The 24,088-nt window shown below is 42.9% G+C and overlaps 1 protein-coding gene across 1 annotated transcript in view; it reads right to left on the bottom strand.

Moving 5' to 3' along the window:
- Positions 1-24,088, bottom strand: part of AP4E1 (adaptor related protein complex 4 subunit epsilon 1) — a 61,872-nt gene that overhangs the window by 27,430 nt on the left and 10,354 nt on the right. Inside the window, exons 4-11 of the mRNA XM_066592603.1 lie at positions 24,011-24,084; positions 22,681-22,802; positions 21,951-22,110; positions 21,690-21,856; positions 18,763-18,836; positions 17,376-17,498; positions 9,778-9,887; positions 5,762-5,901 (exon numbers count right to left, since the gene is read on the bottom strand). Coding sequence (XP_066448700.1) covers positions 5,762-5,901; positions 9,778-9,887; positions 17,376-17,498; positions 18,763-18,836; positions 21,690-21,856; positions 21,951-22,110; positions 22,681-22,802; positions 24,011-24,084 — 970 coding nt within the window. The remainder of the gene's footprint in view (positions 1-5,761; positions 5,902-9,777; positions 9,888-17,375; positions 17,499-18,762; positions 18,837-21,689; positions 21,857-21,950; positions 22,111-22,680; positions 22,803-24,010; positions 24,085-24,088) is intronic.

Genomic DNA, 24,088 nt, shown 5'->3' with positions numbered 1-24,088 from the left:
AATTGTTGGGTTATTTTCGTTCAGGTCTTGGCGGGAAAAAAGGGGACGTTTTACCCTTACCTCCCTTCGTGTAGGACCACCTGCCCATCTTGCCTTTGCCTCTTTGGCCTCTGGAACGAAAGGACTGTCTAAACCCTGTGCCGCTCCTGGAGGAGAAATCTCATGGAAATCCCTTTTTTTGTCTCCTGCCTTATCTAGAATTTTATCCAGCAGAGGACCAAATATACGGATTACTTACCGGTAGTCCTTGTTCCGGGAGTCATCACGACGGCCCCATTTACAATGGAGGTTGCCCTCTGACCTCGATAGGGACAGGAAGAGCCCTTAAAAGGACCTCCCTTTCCACCATTCCTCAGTGACTTTCAAATTATTACGGTAAACAATGTTTACAGAACCAAAATTTACCTTTATTCGGTCATATTTACATTGAAAAGAACAAAAATATTCTATAAGGGAGGGAACTATGGGCCGTCATGATGACTCCCGGAAAAAGGACTACCGGTAAGTAATCCGTATATTTCCTGGTCGTCATCCTGACGACCCCATTTACAATGGAGCAATACCAAATTATAGGTGACTTAGGGCGGGACTACTGCCTTGAGGACTTTCCGTCCGTATCCCAGGTCCTTGTCCGACTGTACATTAACCCTATGTTTTATGAAAGTATGCAGACTGGACCAGGTAGCCGCCTTGCAGATTAGCTCAGCGGAGGCCTGGGCTTTCTCTGCCCATGAGAGGGATCGAATGGAATGGGCTTTAATTTCCCCGGAGGATTGAGACCCCTAGCTTTAGACGCCTCCTGGATGGCCATCCTGATCCATCTGGCAATGATACTTTAGATGTTGTCTTTCCTTTGCCCGGCCCCTGAAATTGGACAAAGAAGTTGTTATGTTTTCGAAAGGAACGAGTAGCCTCTATATATGTTAGAACAGCTCTGCTAACATCTAAGCTATGGAACTCACTCTCTCTGTCGTTGCAGGGGTTCTGGCAAAAAGAGGGTAGGGTGATTGTCTGCTCTGTGGAATTTTGACACCACTTTTGGGAGAAAAGCAGGGTCTAGATTAAAAGGTGATTCTATCATCTTGTACCCGCATGGGTGGTTCGACACAGCATAAGGCCTGTAGTTCTCCTACTCTTCGAGCTGAGGTTATGGCGACTAGGAGGGAAACTTTTAACGTAAGCAACCTTGGGAGAGAGGTTCAAAGGGTGGTTTGCAGAAGCAATTTAAGACTAAGTTCAGGTCCCATGTGGGAAATGTTTCCCAAATGAAGGGCCGAAGTCTGTCTGCTCCCTTAAGGAACCTACGGACCCAGCGGTACTCCGCTAAGGGAAAATCGAAATAGGATCCTAAAGCTGCCACCTGAACCCTAAGAGTTCTTGGGCTAAGGCCTTTTTCCAGGCCCGCCTGCAAGAATTCCAAGATTACAGGTATATATAAACTTGGAACTTTACTTGGGTCTACGTTACAGAACTCCAAGAACTTCCACACTTTACTGTAAATGGCTGTGGTTACGGGTTTGCGACGTTTAGACAAGGTGGTGATTACTTTTTTTGAAAGTCCCTTCCCCCCGAATAATTACGCCTTCAGCATCCAGGCTGCTAGCTTCAGTTTTTCTACCCCCCCGAGTACATTAGTGGGCCCTGGACAAGGAGATCTTGCTTGGCCGGCAGTTGGAATGGACCCTGGATTTCTAGGGCCTTCAATAAGTAATACAAGGATCTCGTCCCACATGGGGACGACTGAGATTACGGCTGCCCAGCTGACCTGAATCTTTTTGAGGATGTACGGGATCAGCGGGAAGGCGGGAAACGTATACTCCAGGTCTCATTTTTGAGACAGGCTGTCTACCCCGCATGGGTTGTCCCTTGGGTTGAGGGAATAGAAGTCCCGGCATTTTGTATTTGCCTTTGTGGCAAACAGATCGATCTGTGGTTGCCCCCACTGGCGTGTTAGATGAGCGAAGACTTGTTGGTTCAGAGACCATTCTCCCGGAAAGACTCTTTGTTGACAGTTTTTGTATCCTTGCTGACAGTTTTTGGAGGTGCCGGTGCCGTGTTCCCCCCTGGTGACAAACAAACGACAGGGCTGTCACGTTATCAGTTAGGATTTTGACATGCCTTCTTTTTAGGTGGGGTTCTGCCGCACGAAGGGTCTCCCATATCACTCTTAGTTCTCTATAGTTAGATGAATGTGCGGCTATTCGGGAATCCCAGGTTCCCTGCAGGGTCATGTCTGCTACCTGTGCTCTCCACCCGGTCATGCTAACATCCATTGCTAAAAATATGGAGGGTTCTCGTGACCAAGAGGTACCCTTGCTTAGGTTACTCTGTAACGTCCACCAATGCAGGGACTGTTTAACCTGGACAGACAGGCTAACTTTTCTGTCTAGGGAAGTCTATCGTTTGTCCCACCGGGCGATGAACTGCTGTAGCTGACGGGTATAGGCTTGCGCCCATGGAATTATTTGTATGCAGGCTGTCAACAGGCCCAGCACTTTCATTGCTTCCCTGATGGACCTTGTTGTGGCCTGACAAAGGGATGATATGGATTGAATAAGATCCTTTCTCTTAGGCAGTGGAAGCCGTGATTCCTGGGTGTGGGAATCTAGGAGTACTCCTAGGTATATCTTTTGTGTACCTTGGCTTAGATCTGATTTTTGTTCGTTTATTATCCACCCTAAGTCATCCAGGGTGAACAGGACTACGGACAAGTCTGCACGTATGGTCTCTGTTTTTCTTGATACAAGCAGGAAATCGTCCAGATAGGGGAAGATAAGAATTTGATTTCGCCTAAAGTAAGCTATCATTTCTATCACTATCTTCGTGAAGACTCTAGGGGCAGTAGAGATACCGAAGGGTAGAGCCACAAATTGGTAGCTATAGACTGTCACCATCCTGCAGAGCAAACCTCAGATATTTGTGATGGACTGCGGCTATCGGGACGTGATAGTACACGTCTTCAAGGTCAATGGTGCACATGACGCTGTCGGGATCTATCAGGGATACCATAGACCACACGGTTTCCATTTAAAATTTCTTGTAAGAAATAAAAAATTGTTTAATGCTTTGAGGTTAAAGATGGTTCTAATGGAGCCGTTTTGTTTTTTTTTTAATCAAGAAACGGGGGGAATAAAATCCCTCACCCTTTCGTGTTCGGGAACCTGCATAATGATTCCTAGGTCTTTAAGTTCCGGGATGCCTTTTAGCAGATCTGTTCCTGCGGGGACCCTGGGGAGGTTAGGAAGAATCTTCTAGGGGGTCTTCAATTATCTGGAGAACCCAGGGGTTGGATGTTATAGCCGTCCCGTTCTTTAATTGAGGTTTCCATCCTGTTCAGCCACAGGACCATAGACCTGACTACTGACGTTGGCGCTATATTAGCCTCCATAGTGAAGGCGGTTGCTTCCCAGGTCTTTCTCATCAGTCCGCCGACTTTTTTGTCCATAGGATGTGAGAGCTGGGACGCATCTTCGAAAGGCAGCCGAGTTTTTTTGGCTACCTTGGCAATCTGCATGTCGACCTTTGGGGTCTCCCTATACAGACGGACATCTTCCGGAGAAAAAGCCAGATGGTTTCTAATCTCTAGTCTCTTTTCCGGTTCCTGCCACTCATCTGTGATAACCTGCTGCAGGGTCTGGTTAACTGGAAATAAAGTTTTCCCTTCTTGATCGAAGTCCCCCGAACATCTCGTCCTGGACAGTTCGGGGCGGACGGTCCTCCTCGATTTGCATCTTGTCCCTCACCGCCTTCATGAGGTGTCCCATGTCATCTGAGGAAAAGTAGTATTTTTTCTCGTCTTCAACTATCGGCAGCGGATCTTCTAGTTCCCCCTCTGATAGGGGTTCCAGGGACTCCCCGGAGATAGAACTTGCCAATTCTGCCAGCCTGTTAGCATCTATCAGGTTGGCTGTAGTCTCCCAGCCCCGCTTGAGGAGCCCATCCACCTTCTGGTCCATGGGATCCTTAAGCTGAGAAGCATCCTCTAATGGGAGAGCTGTCTTTTTAATTAATTTAGCAACTTGAATGTCGACTCTCGGAACGGTGTTCAATAATTTAGTCTTGTCAGCGGAGAACAAGAACCTGTCCTTGAAGTCTTTGGACATCGACAATCGTCTCTCTGCATTTTTCTTCATGCAGAATTCAGCAGCGGGTCCCTCCTTTCCCGCAGACATGAGGCCTAAAAAGAAGAATTACTTACCTGTCCGAACGCTGCGGACCTGTCCGAACGCTGCGGATCTGCCCTCCGTCGCGGTCGGATCTTCTTTCTTCGGCCCGGCGGATGTGCTCCGTGCTGGAGAGCAGGGATTCAGCTGCAGGTGTGCCGCAGATCCAGACAGCTTCCATAGGCTTCAATAGAAGCCTGTGGGAGACCCGCACTAAAATGGAGCATGCTGCGAGTGTTTTCCCGCACACGCAATCTGCGCCTCAGGGGAAAATGACATCCGCAGTTATTTAATTACCTGCGGGTGTCCAATGCATCCCTATGGGGCACGGATCACGGGTACGGGTGATTCGCTCCGGATTTTAAATGTTATTTTACCCGTGGACATGAGGTCTTAGTGTTTGATTAACAAGAAAATGCTTGCACCATCTTGTTCTCAGCCCGCCAAACATCTCGTCCTGCACGGACCAGGGTTGTTGGACGTCTGATACCTCCATAGTGTTACAAACAGCTGTTATTAGTTTCTCCAAATCACAATTGGAAAAGTAATACTTCTTTTGGTCATTTTCTAAGAGGACTGGCGTGAACAAATCTGAAATTTCACCTTCAGACATGTCCAAGTCTGACTCATAGGAGTTTGAGGAAGCCAGGTCCTGCGTTCATGCCCTTTTTACAGGCCTAAACGGCCCAGGCTTAGGTTGGGAAGCAGGATCGGATCTGACTGCCTGGACTTCCTCCCGCACCATCAAGCGGATACCTTCCATTAAGGACTGTTGTTCCTCTTTAACAATTTTTAGATGTGCACTCGACACATACAAGCTTATTCGTATCATCCTCCAGTTTTTTGGCGCACAATGAGCACTTCCTGAGCCTTCTTTTGGATTCCAATTTTGGATACATCCTCCTGCAATGGAAATGCGGGAGAGGCTATTAACTTGTAGGATAATAGTGCAATTTATATGGCAAGTCCTTTGTCCAAATGGACTACTCACACTTGCAGCCCTTCCCCGGTCTCCATTTTCCTGTAGAGCTGGAAGAAGCATGGCAGTATTCCCAAAAAGGTGAGCTGCCCCCCAGCGTCTGACTGTCATCGGGAGCATGCCCCCTAGCTTGCGTGCACGTCATCTCAGTCAGCCCGGCTGTGTTATCAATCAGAGTGGCCGCGTCACCTGCAGCCGCACGTCCACGTCACCTGCGGCCGTCCTTCACCCACCTCCGTAATTGTTTTTCCTTTTTTGTCTCTAGTTAGGCTGAGTGTCCACGGGCAGGATAGAATATCGCGAGCGAGCGATACTCCGCCACGGGGGAACACTAATGTCACCACGGTTTTCTGCGATGAACCTATCTTCATGATAGGTTTATCGCGAAATTGTGTACATTGGACCATGCTTTTCATAGTTATCCTATGGAAAGTGTGTTATAAGTGCTTCTCGTGCGATTTATCACCGCGGATCACGCTATGACAAATCACCTGTGGACAGTCGGCCTTATTTTAACGCTATGGCACTGTATAAGAGAACTGAAAATGTGGGGTTTTGTGTTTTTAGTCATCAAAATGGATCTACTCTTAAAATACTATTCATTATGTAAAAAGGATATTTTTCGGCCAAGTCTGCTATTTTTCCAACCAGTGCGATTACTGTATATTCATCTTTACTTTGCTTCAAATAGTCCAGCATTTTCTGTACAATAACTGTGACATTCTGCTCATTGGTGATCCGATATAGAAGCTCCAAAGTCTGTTAAAGAACACAAAATCAGAAACAGCATTTAGAAAATTCTCAAAATGTAAAATCAGATTTAAAGAAAAGCTTACGACTCTCCTGATATGTTTTTTTAGTAAATATTGCTGGTCAACAAATCAAAAAAAATTTTCTGTATCTGGTTTGAAAACAGGCCGATTTAACTAATTTTGAGGTGCTGAATTCAGTAGAAGAATCAGATTCTATCACGTCACATTTCTGAGATACATAGCACTATTACAGAGAGTATATTACAGTATTGCCAAATATTGGCTGGTTTTAAATACAAAAAAAAATTACACTCAGAAGTCAATAATGCTTTTTCTGGTAATGTATTTGTCAATGAAACTCAAAAAATACTGATATGCTGAGGTAAGAATGAAGAGAAGTGCTTCATGCAGATTACAACAAACACTAAACAGCAGTACAGATAGGCTCATGTCGGTAACCTTCCTGCTCAACTACATTGTTCTGCCATCTAGTGACCATTTTTAGAACTTCATTCACCGTGTATTACATTCAAATAAAGAATTTAGCTTAGTCACGGATTTAATTTTATATAACTAATTCACCAGAAAATGTGCACAAACACAAAAATCTAAAATTACATAAAAACCATACGTGATACATCATTTCTGAAGGCAAATTAAGATTCTACACCCCAAAATCCATAAGAATTGATACATCACACGCAAGATGCAAAAATGCTGTTGAGCAGTGTAATTTTACCCCTAATAAAAATAACAATTTTTCTAAATATCAATGCTCTCAAATTGCTCTGTCATTCTTCCCGCAAAGGTATGAACAAAGTCACAAGTAAGGCCTCACGTCCCCAGGCAGGTCAGATTCCGTGCGGGGAGTCCCACACGGAATCTGCTCGTGCCCGCAGCCAGTGAGCCCTGTGTACCTGTATCTTGCCAGCTGCGGCGTCCGCGTGGATCTCGCTACTTCCGGGTTCGCTGCACTGTGCATGGTCCTCCCGGATTGTCGTCGGAAATGCGCAGTAGAGATTTTTTTTTTTTTTTTTTAAAAAAAAAGCTCCTGCTTTCCAGAGGGATCCGCGGCCTGTCCGCAGTGTCAGCTGCGGACGGGCAGTGGATCGGATGGCTTCCATTGACTTAAATGGAAATCATTCGTGAGTGGACTGCAGCAAAATGGAGCATACTGCGATTTGTTTTCCGGACTATTCCGCAAAACAAATCCGCATGCTTTAATTAAGCTGTGGACGGTCCATGCTTCTCCACGGGCGGTTTCATTTGCGGGTGACCCACATGGATTCCGCAAATCAGATCCGCCCGTGGACATGAGGCCTAACGCTTACCATTCCTCTGACAGTCTGACACTGTCCAATCAGTGCTAATGCTCCCCCAAATCTGCCATAAGGCCATGGTCATATATGGGAGAATACTTACAAATTATCACTGCAAAATACAATAAAATATAAGTGAAAGAGATTTAGAAAATGCCATCAATATCTAGCTTAAAAAAGATCAGCATGAATGAGATCATACTACAGATTAAAAAAAATACAACTGTTTCCACATTTCATCCATTGGTATAAAACTATGCTATGTAGCAGATACTTAAGGGGTGTGCAGCACTAGTAGGAGCGCCGCAGCCAGTATAATCTTACTGGTACTGCAGAATGCCATTTTATGGATAGCAGCTTACTGAGTGCTACAGGCTAGTTCCATCGAAGCACTGTGGCCCCTTAAATCAGCTGATTGGCAAGGAACCTAAAGCAGCGAATCGGCACTGATCAAGACAGATGGGGGGGGGGGGGGGAGGGGAGAAGGGTGGAGCAAAACCGTAAGGTTGTGTTAGATGTAGAAAATGATTCAACATATGTGGTAAGAAAATAAAATTAAGATTACGGTGGTGGAGGTGAAGCCTGAACATGTAACGCCTCACCAAGAAATTAGGACTAATAGACTGGCAGTAGTGGCGCAAAACTCCAAGCTAAAACATATTGAAAGTAACTAATATATTATATTATATTCCTATTTACATACATAGTAAATATAACAGTAATGCAGTTCAAAATTCATATATTCAACCTTGCTTTATTTCTTGGCACTTGTGGCGTGCTCGTGTTAAAAGGGGACCTTGTAAAACTAATGGCCTTATCGGTGGTCACTAAGGGGTTAATAAATAAATAACAAAACCCTCGCATGGAGGGTTAAGAGTCCTACTTGCTCCAAATGCAATTAGCTTGTATGCGGTTTTTATGCATAAAATTGAAAAAAAAGAAACCTCGTTACTATTGGAAGGCATGCAGGGCTAGATTTCCTCCTGCGCATGCACTGAACCAGCAGCATGTGATTATGCCGTGAGCAAAGTGGCACAGCAAGTGTTAATGTGCTCATTTTTATATTGGGAAATTGTATAACTTTCCCTTTATTGATAAAACTAAAATGCATCTTTAACCCCTTAACGCCACAGTACACAAGTTTACGTCCTGGCTGTAGGGCAGTTAATGTAACAGGACATAAACTTACATCATATTGGTGGCATAGGATCAGGAGCCGAGCCTGCGACATCTGGTAGCGGGAGTCAGCTGTTACCAACACTCAGCCTACCACTGCCACAGTGGGGGTTCAAAAGGACAGCGATCCCTGCTATTTATTACCTATATACCAGGATCTATGTAGATCACGGCATGTGAAGGGTTCACAGAGGGAGAGTACTCCCTGTGGGATGTCATCAGACCCCACACAATGTAATCACGGAGGGTCAATGGGTTGCCATGGCAACAGGACGTCAGATACCGGCTATATGATGGCTATTGTAAGAGATAAGGCATTGCAGTACAGAAGTTTTGCAACGCCTTATCATAGCATTCAGAGCTTTTATGGCTCAAGTCCCCTACAAAGATATAAAAAAAAATATCCAAAAAGTGTAATTAAAAAAAACACTTAAAAAAAACAAAAACATTTTGCGCATTTGTGTGAAGAAAAAAAAACAAAAACATAATTTGGTATCCTTGTATCCATAGTGACCTAGACAATAAAGTGAATACACTACTTGGCAAAGACCTAAAAAAAAAAAAATCACACACACACACACACACACAAGTTTTTCTTGTGGAAAAAGCTAAAAAATGTATGACTTTGGTATCGTCGCAATCATACTAACCCGTAGAAAAATAAATGTGGCATTTATGCTGTATTATGAACGCTGTAAAACAAAAATAAAAAGGCAGAATTGATGTTTTCTCTCCTTGCTCTTTTGCATTTACAATACAATATTTCTATGCACCCAAAAATGGTACAAATAAATACTACAGTTCGCCACGCAAAAAACAAGCCCCCATATGGCCACATCGCTGGAGAAATAAAACAGTTATGCTTCTGAAACGTGGATATGACAATTCCCCAAAAATCTTTGCATCCTCCTGGACAAAATAGGCCATGTCCTAAGGAGTTGGGCCGTTTCCACATGGGTGATAAAATCGTGTGATACAAAGTGTGTGAAAACGCAGAATTATAAAACCCGCGCCTTCCAATGGTTTCAGTCATAAATGCAATTTTTCACTCCTGAGACGCTGCGAGATTTAGAAATTGCGGCCTGGCCCATCTTTCTGCAATTTGCTCTTTTTTTTTTTACATCACCCATATTTCCCTATGTAGCCTTCGTTTTATCGCAACACACGAATTTTTGATATTGTTGCCACGCGTTTTTAACATTAAAAACTCCTATTGTCGCCTATCGTGCGAGAAAATTGTGGGCAGAAGTGATGTGAGGTGTGATGTAATTCCAAGAAAAAGCATCGCTAACTCTCAGGCATCGCATGAGCACATAGGCGATTTTCTTGCGGCGATATCGCGATTGGCCGTGTGAAACTAGCCTTAATGAGTTTGACTATTACCATACCTCTCTTTTAATGATGGGATCAGGATGGTCCAAGCACTCTATTATCGTCATTTGGTGTTGCAGGGCCAGGTTTGGATCTTGCTGGATCACATATGTAAGCGCCTTCAGTCCTGCAGGGAAAAGAAAATCTGAATATTCAGTACAAATCTCAAAATACCAGCAGCAAGTTCCGTAATCAGATGCTTCATGCAGTGCAAGAGCCACAGCGGCCCCTCATCCATCCTGGAGAGAGCAGGCTTATAGGCAATGGACAACATATCAATGCTGTTTGCTGGTACAGAATAGAAAACATCGTTTTTACATGGTCCAATTAGTCCCACACAACCTCAATGTAGATTATTAGCACAGACATAATACAATATAAAATTCCAGCAGGCATCTTCGTTCCAAGTCAGACCCCATTAGCATCACATTCTTCACAACCCGTTTAGTGTGTACACAAGGACAGCGCCTGACATACACATTATATTGTCTATAGGAGTCATTAGTAAGACCAAGGTCAGAAGAACGTCCCTCCGTCAGTCCACTATACATCATTATGCTGAAGATGGAACCGCATAATACACTACTGCTATTCCATCCACTTAAAGATAAAGAAGTGCTTATGTATGGTACATGGAAGCCTGTGACTGGCAAATGCCATTTAATGGCAGTCGGTCAAACATAGACTTCATGGACTCTTAATAACCTATTCATTGAACAGATGCCATAAGAGCTTCTGGGTAATGGAGGCCACTCTTAGACCTCAGTACGGCCTGTGTTTAATGTAAAGGTCAAGAGCTCTTACTGGGGTGTAAGCTAAATGGGGGAAAGAATGAAAAATAAATAAAAAGAGCGAAATGTAAACAAATCCATAATGGTTTGTTGTAGTAACACTTCCTGCAAGCTCTGGTCTATTACACAGACTACCAGGGACAACTAAATAAAATATACCGGGGAAGGGATGTTAGAAAATTAGCCTGACGCTCACCTTCTTGAGGCCAAATGTCAAGACCCACCACTTCGGGCGCAGTGTGCCTAACAGGCATATGTTAAGGTAATTAAAACCTAAATTGTTAATTCAAGCAATCTGCAACTAATCAACAACATTTTGAGGGATTTTTAACCCCTTCCCGATAGAGGACATACCTTTACGTCCTGCAGCGTCGGGGTATGTATGAAGGGAGATCGTGTGGTTATCTCCCTCCATACAACATAGGCGCTGGCTGTTTCTTAGGTATGTATGTCGTATGTATTCCAAAATGGTATCAATGAAAACTACAGGATGTCCCACGAAAAAAATGAGCCCTTGCAAAACTATGTTGACGAAAAAATTAAAAAGCATGCAGAAGATGGCGGCGGCAGAAAATAATTCCAAAAAAATTAAATGTTGTACAGCAAAAAACACACAAAAAAAACAAACCCCTATATTAGTTTGGTATTGAAGTAATTGTACTGACCCATAACAAAGTTATGTCATTTTTGTTGCAGTTTGTGGGCCACAGAAACAAGACGCACCAAAATATGGCGGAATGTCTTTTTTTCCCCCCTTTCATTTTACTCCAGTTTTTCAGTACAATAAATAGTACCATTGAAAAACACAACTCGTCCCACAAACAACAGGGCCTCATACAGCGACGTCGATGGATAAATAAAGGAGTTAAGATTCTTTTTTTTTTTTTTTTTTAAAAAGGAAGGAAGGAAAAACGAAAATGAAAAAAAGGGACGCATCATTAACCCCTTGAGTGGCACGCCCGGAAATTTTCTGGGACGAGCTCCACTGCTCATAGCGACATAGCCCGGAAGATTTCCGGCCTATGTATCACTATGGGAGCTGCAGAGCACAATGCCACAAGCTGTGACAGTGTGATCTGCCTGCACAGACCCACAGAGAACAAAGCAAGGGCTTTGAAAAACCAGCAGAAGATATATTGCCGATCTGCCGGCAATCTCCTGCTTTGTTTACAGGTTGCCATAGAGAAGCAAGCCATTGTCAGAAGCAAGCCGGTGGTCTCTGTGGCAGGGAGAGCTTGGTGCTTGGCCGTCAGAGGACAGCTAGGTACACGCTCTTCCCGAGAGATCAGAGAAAACCTCGATCTCTGCTGTGTTAACCCTTTACATGCGGCAGTCTATGTGACTGCAGCATATAAAGGGCTGTCACTGCAGCATGTAAAGGGCTGTCACCATCGGACCCCTGGAATGTGATCAGGGGTCCTGATGGGTCCCTGTGGAAGTCCCCTAAAGAGACAAAAAAAAATTTAAAAAAAGGAAAAAAATTATTTAAAAAATTATAAAAAAACACTTGTCTCCCTTTACTTTGTAAAAAATCAAAAATACAATCACACATGTGGTATCCATGCGTCGTAATGACCCAGAGAAGGAAGTTAATACATTATTTAACCCTTAATGACATGGCCCCTTTTTTTCTTTTTTCCCCCATTTTCTCCCCCCTGTTTAAAAAAAAAATCACAACTTGTCCTGCAAAAAACAAGCCCTTATATGGCCATGTCAATGGAAAAATGAAAAAGTTATGGCTCTTGAGATGCAACTGCAAAATTAGTTGAAATTCAATGATTAGACCATTTTAAAAAACCTGCCCAGGTGGGCACGACAGGGTGGTAGGAAACCCGCCACTCAAGGGGTTAATGGGTTAAAGCAGGAAAAAAAAAATCTAAAATTAAAAAAATAATATATTTAAGTAACTTTAAATTATTATTAGAAAATGTAAGTAAATCTGATACTCAATACCAAATACCATTCTCCTGTAAAAAAAAAAAAAACCAACACGAGTTAAAGTTAAGAAAATGTTCAGATCAAAACTCAAAAAACTTCTCCTGGGAAAGACCGAGAGCAAACTGGTGAGCACTAACATAAACGGCAAGTAAAAAGGTACACCTACTAGACACAACAGTCGTCAATGCTGCCTAGTGTGGGAAGGCTAAACTAAAATGTGCGCGCTGTGCCCTACAGATCGATTGCGCCTGATGGAAGGTCAAGAATGCTGTCCAAAAGAAAATCTGCCCGTTTTTCATAGCAACCAATCCCAGTGCAGCTTTCACTTTACCTCAGCGCTGTAAGAAATGAAAGCTGCTGCGCTGGGATTGGTTGCTATGGGCAACAAAGACAGCTTTCATAAGAGTGTGCTGCCGAGATACTTTCCATGGTCCACCCTGTATAAAACTTAAAATAGGTCATCAGCGCACCAATTTATCTTCCTTCCATGCCCGTGTATATCGAGCTACAGCCACATTATATTACAGCTCAACAATGACAAAACAAAACAATCCCCTCAGCAGAAAACAATTGCACCAGGCACAGTTTATACTACAAAACCCAGCAGCGTCAGACGCAGACAGCGATCAGCAGACATGACTCCACGGACTGATGACAGGACTTCAACAGCAGATATAGCATTACAATGAATGCCATAGAAATTAGCTGTTTTTTTTTTTTTTTTTTAACCATTTGTTATCACTGTATTTTAAATATGTTTTTGTATAATTGCAGCCGTATGTACTTGGGGAGGGGGGGGGGGGATATTCAGTTACGTTGGTCTGTGTCAGTGTCAGACATCCACGGTCTTGATTGCCTGCACATAATAAATCAGGAGGACCGTGCACACATTGCTGGCAGTCCCAGCAGCCCCCTAACGTATGCTACAAACTGCTTGTCAGCATGCAGGGAGGAAAACACTGCAGCACGACAGAGCGATACTGGAGCACGGCGAAATGGGAACGCTGCGCAGTCAGTAGACTCCTTTCCAGAGGAACTGCTATTTATTTACTAACGGAAAAGAAATAATTTTAGAATAACACTTCTCACATTTGCATTTGAGACAATAGGAAGGGTTTGAATGGCGAGTCAGCACCATGTATAAATCCCTATAGGGCCAGCAGCTGGCAGGGAAATCCAAACCCCACGTATATAAGGACGAAGGCGGATTTCACACGGATGAGCATGATAACAGAACGTGAAGCCCGGCCCAATATCGCGCTCAGAATGTGCAATTTTCCTGCGGATGGGAGGCATTTTGCTATCAAATGCATCACTTCAGGGAAGTAGCAATCCATCTTCAATGGGAAACCACAGATGGCAGCACCTTGCAAGCTGTGCGCTGCTTTTCCTGGACCCATTGAAAACAATGGACAAGACGTTCCGACAAAAGACACAAAGATAGGACATGCCCCGATTTTATCCAGCACCACAATACAGGGAAAAACAGTCGCTCATATATATAACCCAATTCAAAAGCATCTGTGCTTATCACATTGCACAAATCCTGCATGATTTTCTCGGCCGTGTGACATGGGCGCTACGATTTCCAGCTGGCCGTGTCATGGCCACAGCGCGACCGAAAAGCTTGTCAAAAAGAGGCAGCCGTGCCCAAGTCCTGGCTGCGAAATCCGTTTTAATGCCTGTTCAAACGCAAATATGCCGTAGACCTGAAAACCAGTTAGCCGGCGGGAGAGGGGGTTTAGCTCTGCATCTTGCTTAGGACAAAGGGAGGGGGCGGGAGCTTAGCAGAGCTAGTCCCTTCCCCCTCTCCGCTCCAGCCTATGGGAGCTACCGACAAGGGTCAGGTGGCGGGGCTTGACCACACTAGCTGCCACCCCATCCCACTGCAGACAGCCAGCAAGGGGTGGAGAGAAGGGGGAAGGAGTTTAGCAGTCATGTTGTTAAACTCCCTCCCGCCTCTCTTCTCCGGCAGCTGTCATAGGCTCCCATAGGAGTCTATGGCAGCGGCCGCCATATTCCATCTAAAGATAGTTCCAGGACTATCTTTTCTGGCCAGTGTAAAACGTCTGGCCGGAATGCGCACCGTGTGTGCCATCTTTGCCAGATGGACATTTTTTTACTTTTTTTTACGCATCAGGAATACGACCATCTGAACTGATGCATTGGAAACTAGACGATATACATTCATGAAAAAGAGCCCCAAGGAAGAGACAAGAAGATGTAGCATCCAGACCAGGTTAAAAAAATAAAACAAATCTCCTTTTATTAATCACCTATCAGAAGTGAACGAGATGGCGATGATTTTTATGCTGGTTGAAACTGAGTAACAAAACGAAATGTGCACGACGGCTCGCGTTTACACTTAACGATTATTGCACACTTTCGTTCGTTTGAGCGACACTAGTTATGTTAAATGGGCCTTAAAATTCCCACCAGTTGTGAGAATTGGGATCATGCGCCCTTCTATAGTACACATTAGTGAGGGAAGCATGGAAACAGCACTAGAAATTCAATCACAGTGTAACAAGTGCTGGAAGATGCATGGATCTTCACATACACCTAGAGTTTCACTTACCACTACCATTCTGAAGATTCTCGTCTGCTTAAGTCAGGTTTTAAATGTACATTTAGCATATACGTTAAATATACATGACAAGTCTAAACAAAAGAACGCAATTTAAAGACTAGGCATGATTTTGGGTAAATGCATAGCCAAATGCTTGTGTCAATTTTTACATTAATAGGTATATACTTTTCACTAGAAACCCCTTTTTTCTTAATGAAGTTTTGTAGTTGAACACTTTAAGGTGTCTGGGGACAAAAACGTATATGTTAGACATATGGAAGCATACAATCTTACATTTCCACACGTTTCCTATTCGGGTTCATGCCCACGACCGTATTTCACAGCATGTCACGTGTGCATTGCACGGATTCATAATACGCAATGAATGAAGTCACTAGACCTTCACTTATCCATGCACAGAGAAATAAATCGTAGCATGCTCCGTTTCTCTCTCTAACCTATAGTTTTTATTGCCACAATTTTGGGGTACAACTTTTTAAAATTGCTTTTTATTCAATTACATATATTTTTTCTTAAGTAGTTCTACATCCAAAAAAAAAATACAAAAATTTGGCATTGCTGCTCTTGTACTGACCCCTAGAATAAAGCTAACATACTATACACTGTGAATACTGCAAGAAAATCCCCACTTCCCCACCGTGCAAATGATGCAATTGTGTTTTTTCCCCCCATTTCGTCCCACTTAAAAATTTTTAATGTCTTCCAATGTATTCTATGGTACGTAAAACGGTACTACTGAAAAATACAGCTTATCCCGCAAAAAACAAGCCCTCAATGTAGCTGTCACAGGAAAAATAAAAAAGTAGGTTATTTTTTGAAAGTGGGAAAACCAGAACTGCAGAATGTGACCTGGACACAGGAGCACCAGTGAACCTCTGTGATAAAGAGGCGAAAAGGGGTTTCCAGCTTCTTTTTTTCTTAATTAAGATTGTCAAGGGACCAACATGCACGATAGATCAAAAATTAGGGGGGAAAAAAAACAAAAAAAAACGGGAGAATCATTTTAGGTTATGTCCACACGTTGCTAATTTGCTGTGGGTTTTGTCTCAGATTTTGGTGCTGATCTGCAGCAGATTCCAGCCTTTCAATTTAATTTAAAATGAAGGGGTGAAATCAGCTTCAGCTCTGCACATAAATCTGTGGCAAATCAGCAATATAGGAAAGCACCTTTAGGGTATGTTCACACGTAGCAGAAATGGTCTGGATCTCCCGCAGAAGAAAATCCACAGAAAAATCTGTATCAAAGAGAGTTAAAATCAGCAGTATTTGGTGCAGAGTTTGACAGACTTTAAACTGCAGGTACACAGCCCATTTCAGCTTGCACCCCCACTTTTCTCACCATACTGATCCCTGGCTGCAGCGTACATTCTTCACCCAGCAACTGCAACCGAGTGCTGCCGGTCAGGTGATGTGGAAGTGGGGGCATCACCCGAGCAGCGGTGATGAGGGCTCAGTAAGGATTTAAGCTGCAGAGGGGGCTCAGTATGGAGAGAAGAGTGGCTTCACAGGCTAAAATCAGCTGTGAATCTGCAACCAAAACCCAGGTAAAATCCACAACAACAGTGTCGATTTTAACTGTGTTTTTTAATGTAAAAAAGCTGCGGATACGTCACCTGTGCAGGATATGCAGAATTTCTACTACCTGTGAACAAACCCCTTAGGCCTCATGTCCACTAGCTAAATGGAATTGCGGATTTCCGCTGCAGAATCCGCAGCGGATTTTGCCCATAGGGAATCATTGGCCATCCACGGTCCATTAAATTGATTTTTGCACTCGCGGATGGCATTTTAAAAGAATTGCGTTTTTCAAGCGCGGGAGAAAAAACGCGGCATGCTCCATTCTGCCGCGGATCGGCAATATTGCTATCACATTGATAGCAATGTGTGCGGATATCTGCATGCAAAAAAAGAACCATTTAAAAGCAAATCCGCACGGAATCCGCCGTGGAAATCCGCGGCAGATTCTGCGCGGATTGTATTTTTTTTTTAATCGGACATGAGGCCTTAGGGCTTATGTCCACAGACGTATGCATAACAGCCCATAGAAAAGCTCCATATCATACACAGAGATATCCAGCATGCTGCAATTTATTTCTTCTGCGTATGAATACGCCGTGTCCACACGCTGGTGTGCATGGAAGAATGAAAGTCCATTGACTCTCATTGCCTCCATTTACAGGATATCAATTGTGTGTGAAACAAACGCAGTGAAAAACTGCCTATGAACATTAACCCCTTTTCTAAAACTAGATATCAGATAGCATCTCATCATGACATGAAGAGTTGTGCCACTTACCTAAATACTTCAGGTTGATCTTTGGAGACAGAACAAACTTTCCTATACATTTTGCAGCTTTTTCAAATAAATCTGACTTTGGGTAAATTGTATAAATAGTTTGAACACATTCAAAAAGGATGGCTGAAAGACAAAGACACAGTTGTCACATAAAGCATCTGCTAATAAGTCAGCAAGGACCTGTTAAAACAACGGTCTGAATTAAATGAACCTAAAATAGCTGTAAGGCTGGGTTCACATGGAGCGGAATTGAAAATCTCGTCTACTTGCCGCAGAAATAACCCGCACAGAACCCATGCTAAAACGTCCTTGCGGCGTGGAATTGAAATCCGCGACTTGTCAATTATGTTGCCATCTCCACTGCGGAACTCACCCCCTCTCAATGAGGGGGTGAATTCTGCACAGGAATTTGCGATGAAACCCGCACCAAATTGTACGGGTTTGGAGGCAGGTATTCCGCGGCTGATCTGCAGCGGGATGTCCATTGGGGACATTCTGCTGGAAATCAGCCCTGTGTGAACCCAGCCTAAAGGTCCTCTAAAAACGCTGCCTGCTAGATTGTATTTATTTTTTTAACAAAGAAGCCCAGGGATGCAGCTCTTAGGGCTCCTTCACACACCATTTTTTCAGGTGTGCAAAATGCTTGAAGAAAAAAAAAGGGGGAAAAAAAAAAAGAACAAAAACGGATATTTTTGGTAAAACTTACCGTAAAACCTCTTTCTCGTCACGTTCATTGGGGGACACAGCCAGACCATGGCAGTGGCTATAACCCATGGTCTGGCTGTGTCCCCCAATGATACGAACGAGAAAAAAAAAAAACAACAACACTGTACGAGTTTTAAATGTTTTTCATAGCCTAGTATTTTTTTGTGGCACCTTGTGTTACATTTGTAACATCTGCTCCCCTGGTGTTTTTTCCCCAAGTCCCAAAGAAAAGCCCATAAGAAACACTATTACCAAGAGCATGCGGCTTTCTTAATTCTCCACAGAAGCACAAAAACGCTCTTTATGTAGACTTTTTTTTAATAAATTGCTGTAGACATTAATGCATACATTAATGATCTGGCCAGCAATTTTATGATCAGTGGAGGTCCCAAGCAAACTCAAACACCTAATTCTGGACACAACCCTTTACTCGGAAATCTTCCATGCATAGACATGTATAGAATTTTAATTAATTAGAAAACCAACCCAAATTGTTATGCAACACGCCAAACATGAGTAACAAGTAGAGCTGGAAATCCCTGGCAGAGGAACTTGCATATATAACTAACTGCCTCCTACAGAAAGCTTAGAAAAGAATATAGTTGAGAAATCTGTTCACTCCACTATGTTAAGTGACCATTTCCAAAAGAAAAAGTGAAAAATAAAAACTAAAATGGCTTACCGTAAGTGACATTGTGATTTATTTCCGCTCTTCGTAAGGATTCATCTAATACATCGTAAATAAGCTGGCTGGCCCTTAAATTAAAAAAAACAAAATAAAAAAACAATGAAACCTTGCAAAAAAAGAAATAAAAATAATCAATGCGCCATAAGTAAACATGCTGACACATACAAATCTTGTTATAGATTATGCCATACAAATTATGCCACACACTCAAAACCAGAGAAAGTGATCTTCTGAAATGACACAGATAGAAGGAAATCACTCTGACCGATGAACTTTGATTACTAATTTCCACAATCAAGGACAAGCACTCCATTGATTTGTTTGTTTTTGTTTAAAATGTTGACCCACAGTTTTCCAGTGATTAAAGTGATTTTCCGCAAAAATACAATTAATGATCTATCCTCAGGAAAGGTCATCGATAGTTGATCGGCTGGGGCCCACGCTCGGGACGCATATATCTATACTAAACCCCAGTTCGGGAGTATGCAGCAATTCCAGCAACCTCATTGGTTCTGATTCACAATTCCAGCAATGTCATTGGTTGTTTGGTTTGTGTGATTCAACCTCATTGGTTGTTTTGGTTCCCTGATTCAACCTGATTGGTTGTTAGTGCCGAACTGGGGTTTAATATAGATACATGCGCTTGGGACCCCGACTGATCAGGCATCCCGACAGCACCGCTGTACCCTGGGGGTCGGACGGAAGCTGCTGCTCTGACCTCTCAGTAGTGAAAACCCCCATTAGATCTCAAAGATGAACATAAGGGATTTTGGAACCATACAGCTTTAAAAATCAGCAGAGGACTCCTTAAGATATAAGATATGCCATAAAATCCCTTTTAGATGGATTTTCCCTTTTAGCAAAACACTACACATATATACCCACACCAGGTTAGGGTACATTCACACATGCTTTAGGGCTTTCACTCATCAGTCTCTTGCTTCTGTTTTTGGAGCAGTGAAAAAAAAAGGAATGATCTCCATTTGTTTCCCTTCCATTACGATTTCTCTTTTCTCACCATTGATTTTAATAGGTTTAAAAAAAACAAAAAAAAGACAAAACACCACAATACAAATACAAAGCTTTTTCTTCCGTTTTTTTTTTAAATTGAAACAAATAGAGCTGCAGACTGTGCCATTTGCTTCGGTAAAAAAAAGGAACCATAATGAAATGAAAACAAACGGAGAATTCCTTCTTTTTTTAACCCATTGAAGTTAATGGGGGGGGGGGGGGACACAAAAAAAACAAATGTTTATTTCCATCTTAGTTCCGCTTTCCTGCTTCAAAAATGGAACAGGTAAACAAAGCGTTAATGCAAGTGTGACCTTACCCGTACTAATGTCTAATACTAGAAAAAGAAAAAAAAAGGAATTCCTGAAAAGCTGGATTTAATAGAATGCCTATTTTATTGCCAGCAACTTCAAATAAAAATACATACATAACCAGGTTTCATCTGAATCAGCAAAGTAAAAGGAACCTGCATAATTTTTGTGTCCCGCTAAAACTTGTTTTAAAGTGTAATTGTCATTCAATTTTTTTTTCCTTTTTTTAATGTGTCAGAATAGGTGATTTTAAGAATTTTTGAAATCTGTTTTATTAGCCTGTTCTGTACATTTTTTTTTCTTTAAAACACCTCTGTGTTCTGTGCAGCTGTGTGAAAAAGTTGCTAGGAAAATCCGTATTCATCTAACAGCATAGCCGAAGATGGCGCTCCAGCTGTGTCTGCAGTTTTCTAATGGTGGCTCTGTTCCCAGTGGAGCACTGTGAAAGAGAAGCTGTTCTATGTGGCAGATGGCTTCTCCCCAAAACAGCGCCTTCTCCCAGCCAGACCTACGGTGGTGACATACAATCATGTACACCAGGTGCACCAAGACCCTCAAAGTGCATTAGTTCCAGCAGGGAGTGGGTGCTGTGAAGGGGAGAAGCCATCTGTCATATAGAATAGCTTCTCTTTCACAGTGTGCCACTGGTGAGAGAGAGGAATAAAACCAGCATGGGGGGGGGGGGGGGAGATAGAGTAGGGGTTAGGGGAGGAAAAACTTTACATTTATTAAAATCTAAAACAAACATGTAATAATACACTGTTATAAACAGAACAGATGTGTCGGCAACTAGACTAATCAGAACATTGCAGACACCACTGGAGTGCCCTCTTCTGCTATGCTGTTAGGTGAACACCGATATGCCTGGTAACGTCTTCACCTAGCTGCATAACAGAAGAGGGGTTTTGAAGGAAAAACAAAACAGAAAAGGCTAATAAAAAAAATAGCAAAAAAAAAAAAAAAGATGATTAAAAAAATTATTATATAGGAGGCTGGGCTCACACGGGTGGATTTGTATTGTGTATTCCGCGATCGCTGACCGCTTAGATGATCCACGCTAAACCATTGGCATTGAAAGGTGTGTATTATCGATTTTTTTTGTTCACACTTGCGGACATGAATTGCGTATTCCTCAAATGAAAGAAAAATCACATCATGCTCTATCTTCCCACGGAATCCGTGCGGACGGCCTCCTCTCATGTCAATGGAAGTGTCTGACCCGCAGCCCATACGCAGTTAACATTGCGTGCGCCCTGCGGGTACCGGAGTCATCGCTAAGCAACGGCGTGGAAAAAACAAAAAACTGTACTGCGCACGACCGCCGGCGAGCCTCCTTGGTCATCCGCAGTACAGTTGATGGAGGTACGCAGAGTCACAGGCCGGGCTCACAGCCGGAATCCACTGCAGAATCCGACCCGCTGGTGTAATCCCTGCCTGACAGTTACGCTTTAATGATAAATTTGCCCAACCACAGAAAAGGACCTTACAACAGAGTGCAAAAATCATAGTGGGAACCAAGCCTAATACAAGCTAGTAATATCCCAACAGCCTCGCGTATGAATATTCTAATAAGCTTTCCACTGGTTCCCTCCATATTACCCAGGGTCATCTTTTCCCAACAACCTCAGGATCCTCAAAAGGTGAATTTGTAGCCATGGTGCTGGTACGCTGTGATAATTAAAGTCTACAGGTAGTTTTCCTCCAACCACTTGCTTCAATATGGTCACAAACGATCCCGTTAGATCCTTGTATCCCGATGGGTTGTCCTACGTAGTTAAAAATACATCAGAATTAGCAAGAAAAACAAATAACATAGTAATAAGATATAGGTTAACACATTTAGCTGAAGACATTTTTTACCTTTATGACCTGCAAATAAATATGTAGAGAAGCCGCCATGACTCCGACATCCCTATCACACAGCGCCTTCCTGAACTTCTCATGTATGTGCTGTACTTGAGTGGGGGCAATAAGGTAGAACTTATACAGAGCCAGGACAGCTTTCCTTCTCACAATTTCTCTAGAAGACAGCGGAAAACTTCATTTTACAATGAGAAGATCATTTAAGGTATTCCATTCATATTACTGAATGCACAAAACTATTTCTAAAGGGGAATATAAACAGACCTCTTGCCAGGTCTAGCAGTCATCAGGAGATTTTACGTGCAGCTTTTTATCATAGGCATCTGATCAACAATATAATAATACATATTCCTAATGTAAATATGAATAATTAGTGTTAAAAGGGGGTTTCCTGAGATTCAAAAAAGTTACAGAAAGCAGATAAAGGTGGAAAATAAAATAAAAAATTCCTTTATTTGCCACTATCATCTGCCACCCGTAATTTTTTTTTAAATCTCGGAAAACCCCTTTTAAGGAGAAAACACGGTGAAAAAGCTAAAAGTGTCTGCTTTCACTTAAGCGCTGATGATGCTGCATGCAAAATGCCCACCTCTCACTAAGTTCCAGAGTCCTTAATAACGTCCTGAAACGGGATTAAACTGAAGCAGAGACCAAAGAGGAAGCCATCGAGTGTTCTAACTATACACAAAACTAAAACGTAAATACACAAACTGTGATAGTTTCTTACTTTGAATGCTGCAGCTTGTCTTCAATGAGCGGTAGGGCAGCAGGAATCATTTCCCGGGGAAATATCTGGCTGACAACAGTCAGCGCCATGCACACCTCCACAAGGTTAGTGCTCTGAAGATCCTGCAAGAGAGCATTGTACATCTGTGTTTTACATCTTTCTACAGCACATATCCGTGAGATGATCATCACGTTTAGAACTACTAGAATTTAGGCCGCCTACACACGACCGGGTCGGATTCTGCAGCGGCCGGTGAACCTGCATACCTGTTCGCATTCTTCTTTTCTGTACTGCGATTGGTCCGGCCGATGAACATGCTCAATACAGATAAGGCCGCGCCGTCGCTAGGCAATGACACAGATCCTGCGACCTTTCCACAATGATTAATGCGGAAGGGCAGAGGGTCGGATGGCTTTCATTGACTTCAATGGAAACTGTCTACGAGGATTCCACCTTAAAATAGATCATGCTGCGATTTTTTTTTCACCACGAGTGGAAGATCGCAATTGATTTTTACTTGTGGACAGGAAAAAGCAGTTTTACATAACATGCTATGGCAGGTATTTGCTGCGGAATCCGGGGGCGGACGCCTGCTCCTGGATTCCGCAATGAAAATCCGACTGTGCGCAGGTGGTTTTATAGGTTCCCAGGAAACTGCTTACTGATTTTAGCCCCGAAAGTTGGCGTGCGGACCGTGTCATCAAACTCAAAGCTGCAGGATGTGTGCACTTGCTCCCACTGAGATCAATGGGAACGTGCACACACTACCTGCAGCTTTGAGTCCAATATCATGATCCACACAACGGCTTTCGGGCAATGGGAGGCAGGCAGGCATAAAAAAATACTTCCCTGGACTCCTGGGAACCTGTCCTATGAGCACCATAATTTAGTTTATGGTGCCAATAGCCGGTGACAGGTTCCCTTTAATGGTAATCATATTTTCCCAGCTATAGAAGAACTGTTTCTTCCAATATGCATGACTAGTGTGTACACTTCAGGAGCCAATGTGACATTTCCAGATACCCTGCAATGACAACTTTCATTAACCAATAGAAAGTCACCTATAACCAAGTACAGAAAGAGCCCCTATGGCGATCAGCTGATTACCGGATGGCTTTCTTTTGAGGAGAGGTTGTTTAGATGGAAAAAACTCTTTAAGAATAGGCAAATCTCCTAGTGTCAGAAGTTTAAAGTGTACCGATCGCTGATTCCCTTTTATGTACACTAAATAGAATATACTTCTGATTGGAGACTACAGATGTCACATGACTCCTAAGGAGCAGAATACTGAATGCAGAAGGATTATCTATAAACAGTCACTTTATTTTACCTTTAGAACAGTATTTACTAGCAAAAGCAGCAACTCATGGTTTTCATGTAGGAATAATGACACCGCCAGGTAGCCTGC

Source organism: Eleutherodactylus coqui, chromosome 2, assembly GCF_035609145.1.
Source record: "Eleutherodactylus coqui strain aEleCoq1 chromosome 2, aEleCoq1.hap1, whole genome shotgun sequence".
Classification (NCBI taxonomy): Eukaryota; Metazoa; Chordata; class Amphibia; order Anura; family Eleutherodactylidae; genus Eleutherodactylus; species Eleutherodactylus coqui.
The sequence above is the reverse complement of the archived record's forward strand: the minus strand, read 5'-3'. Positions and strand labels throughout refer to the sequence as shown.